General features: G+C 31.3%; 1 protein-coding gene across 1 annotated transcript; it reads left to right on the top strand.

The window, feature by feature from the left end:
- Positions 1–4,229: 4,229 nt before the first annotated feature.
- LOC132718654 (uncharacterized) lies at positions 4,230–6,771 on the top strand (the record flags this gene model as incomplete). Its single annotated transcript, XM_060702371.1, has 4 exons — positions 4,230–4,663; positions 5,093–5,164; positions 5,993–6,305; positions 6,715–6,771. Coding segments are annotated over exons 1-4 (853 nt in total), but the record flags the coding sequence as incomplete, so codon positions are not given.
- Between the last annotated feature and the right edge of the window lie 251 nt (positions 6,772–7,022).

Below are 7,022 nucleotides of genomic sequence, written 5' to 3'. Positions count from 1 at the left end.
CCATGTTTACTTTTCTATTAAATTATGCCAACTGGTCAAATTAAACGAAACGACTAGTTGAACGAAAAGTTTAAACAATTACGCCAAGTGCTACCAATAACAAATCTTAAGTTATTACCTAAGAAAGAAATATATTAAATAACTTCTACATGTAGTTAAAACAATTACATGTACATTTAAGTCAGAACATAAGTTATAACACCCAAAAATTACAAAGTACAACATTCTCTTAACATTAACTTAAAATATTTGACTTACCTAAAATACAAAAAGATGTCCTTTTTCCTCAATTTATTTTCAAACTATTTTTTAAACTATTTCAATCCAGAGTCATACAATCTATGGCTCTTCAGAGGAAAGGACTTTAGAACAACAACTTCCATAACAATAATAGACCAATCAATTTTACTGTACATCATGTGACCCTTAATTCCCTTAGGTAATTTTAACCAATCATTTTTAATTTCGTGTAAAGAAATTTGGAATCACCCAATGAAACAATGTTTACTTGTTAATAAAAGTATTAACTGAAACCCTGTAAGTTCAAGACAAATCAGCTTATGGTTACTGATAGTGTTAAAATTTCTTTTGTAACATTTACTATCGAAAGGTCTGAAATAGGATTAATTATCTTGTTAAAGCGATTACCGTAGATTGGTTAACTTAGATCTTCCTATCTGTATTTGTTCTTATGCCTTCTGTTATAACATATTACCGACATTAAAGTGTACCTTAAGAAATAAAAGCAAAATAAAAATTAAATAAAAATGAATAATAAAAAATAAAATCAAAAATTTTAATGCATAATAATACAAGCAAAGCTATGGCGAAAATATAATGAAACAGTTCCTTTTTATATCTTTCTTTTTCCATCTTGAACATTTTTTCTGCAAATAAATTAATCTAAAAGTTATTTATCTGAAACTTGTATACTATGATTCTTTCCAGGTCACTCTTAGTTCAATTATTGTCACAATTTTATCACATTTAGATGAAAACTTCTTTTGAAAATTTTCTGCATCTGGAGTTTTCACATGTCTTACAAGGTAATGGGCATTTGCAGTCAGTTATCTTGATGACATTGTCATATTTCGAAATCATTGAATGAACATGTATCTCATATACAAACAGTATTTACAAAGTTAAAAGAGCATAAATTTAAACGTAAACTGAAAAATAAAAACTAATTTTCCAAAAAATTTTGATAAATATTTTCTAAAAGTTTATTATCTTTGAAGTAGTGATATGCAAATATTTATGTATTTAAATAGCACATTATTTACATTTTACTTTAGTATCTTAAGTAGACTATATAGTACTCAAAATTTATGATAGTAGATTTTGGCGCTTTTGAAAAATAATAATATTTAACAAAATCTGTTTAAATAACAGATATAATTAACATAATTTGATTATTCCACCAACTATCTTTTAATTGTTAAATGTCCATTCTTGTATACTGACTTAAAGAAGTTTTGAGTGAAAACTTCCACACATAAAATTATAAGTGTAAAATAATTCCACCTAAAATGACTACAGGAAAATCAAAGTTCTGAATTCCGCCCCATTCTACCTTAAATTTAATATTCCATCCAAGATAAAATGTACAAGTACATAATTCGACCGTAACAAAATTCCGCCCGGAATGGTTCTTGTTTTACACCTAGAAATGTTTAAGAAATATTTTCCGTGTTGGGTGGACTGGCACGGAATCGTGTATTGCCTTTTCGTGCAATGTCCGCCCAGACAGCAATGATTCAATCCCAACTCTGTACAATTTACGCCCGGAATCCGTGCCAAAATTTCGAACAGGATGCCTCTCAATTTTAGAAAAAGTCAAAGTTAACCAAATCAAACATGTTGAATCTTTTTTCCACAAATAAATATGTCGGCCTTCACTGTAATATCATATTGTCAACGTAGATCTTGCTTCTTGAATAAAAAAGGTGACAACATAGAACAGCTATATAGTAGCATGTACAAAATAGGATATATTTGAAACTTTCTGACAAGAGAATGTGAAATATAGTTTTTCAATTCTGTACATTTGATTATCAACATATATTCCAGATATTGTTTTCTAAATTCGTGAGTCACATATTTGAAGAAAAAAATCTTTTTAGGAAATATTATTAAATTTCGCTTAGTTTTAGAAAAAATAATTGGTGGAGTTTTTAACATTTTGGTAGGGGTTGAATATGAAAGCCAAGTGCGTGATGATCAATTAATCCAAGTGTATATTTCAAGTGCAAGCAAAACGTTTTTTCCTACACAATTTTTGATATATACATTTATTATATATACGAGTACCAGTAGTTCTAGGACTGATGTAAAGAAAGAACAATAGTTATTTTGTAACCCAAACGAAAAATTATTTCAAATTTAATCTTGAATTAAAGCTAAGAAACATTTCTGTTCAATAAACGTCTTATTTAGACAATGTAAGATGCAAAAGGAAATTAATTAAGAGATTGATACACGACGAAAGAGGGACGTAAGGTGATAATAATTAATTGTCCTGACGTCTTCAGCCGATTATCACTTTATGGTCCGTCTATGACGTGTATTAATGTCTATAATACACTTGATAGACCTAAAAGTAGCACGAGCAAAGAACACAAGTACCAAGAAGCATGTTTTATTTTTATTTTCTCGGAATAGTAGTCATTACAGTTATTTCAATAAAATTGTGTTTGTACAATCATAAAATCAAGTGATTCGTGCGTAAAACCTTGTTTTGACGACATAAAATATGGCGCCATTGTTTCCATTTGTGCACTTACTCGTATTCAGCGGGTCGATCATTATTATGAGTTTTCGGGTGCAGACGTGACACTCATAATCAGTTGAAATCAGAGCAATTTCGTTACTATATTTAGTTACAAGTGAATAAACGATAGTTACTACACCACATTACACCACACATTTAAATAATATAACAACATATAATTTAACATACTGTTAGGTAACGTAATCTATCGAAATCTAACGTAATTCAACGCAACGCAAAGCAGCATAACACAAAACAACACATATACCACATATAACACAATACACCACACAACATAACACAATACATTACAACACAACACATTAGAAAATACAATAAACAATATCACACAACAAACAATACCACTCAACACATAACAAAACACAAAACAGTACACAACTTCACGCACCATAATATACAATCCAACATACAAAACATTAGAACACACAACACAACACACAATACACAACACATCATTCAATGCATAAAACAACGTTTTCGATACAACAAAAGTTAACATACAACACAATGCAATTCAAAAACAACATAACAGAAAATACAACAGATATATAAACATACTTCACAACATATAAAACAAGGCAACATACAATGTAACACACAGCACAATACATTAAACAGCACAATAGACAACAGTGCAAAACAAGACACAATAAAATGCGCGGCACAATAGAACACAACACATAACTCACCATATAACATAACAGTTTACCCAACATAATATAACCAAACATGCTGATTCTAATTGATGTATTTAGTAATTGTATAAGAAATATACGATTTTCCACAATTGTTTTTGATAATGTCACTGACCGGTATTTATGTCCTAAAGTAGAATCTTTCATTTATTCTTCTGTCATTCTCTAAACTAAATACTTTCACAGGGCTCCCATTAAGTTCCAAAATTAGGAAGTCAGAAAAAGCAAAATACCTAACAAGGGAAGTCACATTATATAGGTAGAGAAGGAAAAGCATTAAAGTTTGGAAGAAACAAGCCAAACATAAAGAATACATGACTCTCAATCTTCCACTAATGGAAACCCTGCTTTACTGACTCTTCATTTCTTGCCTAAATTTGAAACCCTCACTCATTCCCTATTTATTTCTTTAACTTTATATTCCAACTGATTCTTCATTAATTTCCTTAATTTGATACTTTCAATTCTTATCCATTTATTTCTAAAACTTTAAACTTTTACTGATTCTTCATTTATTTCTTAAATTTGGTGCTTCTATTGATAATTCATTCATTTCCTAGACTAACTAATCTAAAAAATGTTGCTCATATTCTACTTACTAGTACTTTATCTCAATAAAGTTTTCAATAAAAGAAAAACATAACTATTTTATTGTATAAAGAAGGTGGTTATTACAATGTCATTCTGATATCTGTTTTTGATTTGATTTTAAGATCAGTATGTTTATGTTGTTACAGATATTATTGATGATCTGATAACAGAGAAAATGGCGACCGCCAGTCCAGGTCAAGCTTCGCCGGCAAAGGCGCAAAAGAATCGTTGCCGTCTTTTTCGTCTGCAAATGCTGATTATTGACGGCGGACTACAAATACTAAGAAACATTTTTGATAAGAAACTTCAAAATGTTTCTCTAAGCGTTTTTTTGCAACAAGAGAGGTCAACAATAACCAAATTAAGATCACGCGGAATAATTACTCAGGTACAATATGATCTACTGTTTCCATCAGGTGGCAGCGGTCCAGCTACAACAGACCTAGACATCACGTTAATCATATGTCTCCTTAGGAACATCAAGTCATTCGGGCTGAACAAGAACTTTCAATGGAACTCAATTCCTGCACAAGGTGATACCTCAGTTGAAGCTGATATTTCTCGTCTGAAAATGTACAGGAACGAGGTAAAGTTTTTTTTATTTTTGCCAATGATACAAAAAGAGAAACAGCATTACAACACTCGGCAATCTGATTAAAACTTGGGAACTATGCCCCTCGTTCACGTCAGATTATGTCGTATTTCAGTGTTCTTTCTATAATGTTTACGTTCTTGTGGTACACAAATATTAGGTATTTTAAGGATTTTGTTGATCTAGCTTTTGAATTATTGAAGTTAATCTATATTACGAAATATATATTTATATTTTATTCTTATACTGATTATTACTGAAACAAAAAATATGTATGAGTTATATTATATGTAATATTGCAACGAATGTGTTTCTACATTAAATGTATAATCGTATGATGCAGTAGCCTACTAAATTAATTTAATTTTTTTACAGCTATGAATTTATTATAAATGCACATGTATATTTTCACTCCTTCTTTAGCTCAGTCACATATCTTCAACAAGTGGAATCACGATGAATGTCTTCACAGCAAAGTGGATTGAGATCGAGCAGGTTAGACTGACCGTATATATTATAAATTTGGAAATAAAGTGATCCCTCGTATGCGTTAATCACAACAAAATTACATGAAATTGCAGACTCGGTTTGATTGATTCTGTACACGAGGGATGTAAACCATGTTGAGAGCACTCCATACGGGCCTCGGTGGCCGAGTGGTTTAGGTCGCTGACTTGAGATCACAGGTCCCTCACCGCTGTAGGTTCGGTCCTCATTCGGGTCGAAATCTTTCATGTGAGGAAGCCATCCAGCTGGCTTACGGAAGGTCGTTGGTTCTACCCAGGTGCCCCCTCGTGCCTGAAATAATGCCCGGAGGGGCACCTCGGGTCTTCCTTCACCAATAAGCTGGTAAAAAAATCGACGAAAAAATCTTCGCGGGACGCTCTATGATGGCCCGACTTGAGTGTACGGTCGCCCATATGGGCTTTCGGGCGGCGACCTAAGATAAACGCATTAAAAGAAAATAGCACTCCATGCATAAATTTCCGAATCTCATATTAAAACCCGTCAATACCCCATCGTCGGAGCATCGGAACTGTTATGTGACTCAGGCTTTAGCATTTAGTTGGAACCAATACATATCGCTTCCTAGTATTCTTCCTGATGAGAAAGACATGTATTGTTTCAGGTTACGAAATTCTCTCTGCTATTTCATATCAAGTAGAAACTTACTATTCGTTCCGAGACAATTATTAATGTAATTGTCGTTTTTTTTGCTTAATCTCATTGCATTTGTACAATTGTACAATTTTTCATTGTATGCCATTTTGTAGGAAATAAACTGAAAATAATTGTTAATTAATTGCAAAAGTCTTTTTCTAGATTCTTTCGAGGTTGAACACGGCGGTGTCACCCATACCAGACCTACAAAAGATGATTGATGACTTTAAAGTGAATCCACTTGATCCTCATGCAGAGAGAAGGGTTCAGAAGGCCATAGACAGCTGGCAAACGTTGGAAAAGGGGGTAGAAGCTGATTTAAAACTGTTAAAATTGGAGGACGAGAAGATAAAAAGTACTCTGAAAGTGCAAGATCAAACCACGAAAAAGCATTCACAGAGTATTGATGAATTAAAGAAGAAGACGTCTGAACATGATAAACAAATACAGGAATTAAAGGAAGAAACTAGAAAAGGTACGTTGCAGACGACTTTTTTGACACTCACGGTATTCAATACAATGTATAATGATTCAGTCATACGAAATTTCTTATCTTAATCACTATAAATTTCAACAACTTTCTCATTATTCATCATTTTGATGCAATCATGCAACTTATTATTAGTTTTTATCTTTATTAATCTTTTGATTGTGCTTATTATTCAAAATCATAACTTAAGAAAGAAATTCTGTTTTTGTAATAAACATTATGATTAATTAAATCTCACATCTTCGCTATTTTCAATTTAATTTTTGTTTTGTTTTAAAATAACCTGACATGTCATGTGATATATTAATGAATTTAAATGCAGATAACTTATTTTTTAACTACTTCGTGTAGATATTTAGATCTATATTCAAAATATAAAATTGTCATAATGCAGATTTCACAGCACAGACAGAATTAATGAGACAGTCTCAATATGAAGAGTCGAAAAAAAGTAAGTAAATGCTATTCATGTTATATAATAACATATTTAAAAGATGTGTGATATAATTAATAATCTGTAAAATTTAACACAATTATTGTTCAGAACATTTTTTAGGCTGTGTCATAACACAACATAACATTTATGCATGTATTGTGTATATACAAAGAATATATTCAAGCTAAATATAAATTAACATATATTTGAAAAGGTTCTTATAATACCTACATATTCTGTCTTTACTGAAATACATAAGTCTGTGT

The sequence above is a fragment of the Ruditapes philippinarum genome, unplaced genomic scaffold (genome assembly GCF_026571515.1).
Source record: "Ruditapes philippinarum isolate M1 unplaced genomic scaffold, ASM2657151v2 ctg20318_1_1_1_1, whole genome shotgun sequence".
Classification (NCBI taxonomy): domain Eukaryota; kingdom Metazoa; phylum Mollusca; class Bivalvia; order Venerida; family Veneridae; genus Ruditapes; species Ruditapes philippinarum.
The sequence above is the reverse complement of the archived record's forward strand: the minus strand, read 5'-3'. Positions and strand labels throughout refer to the sequence as shown.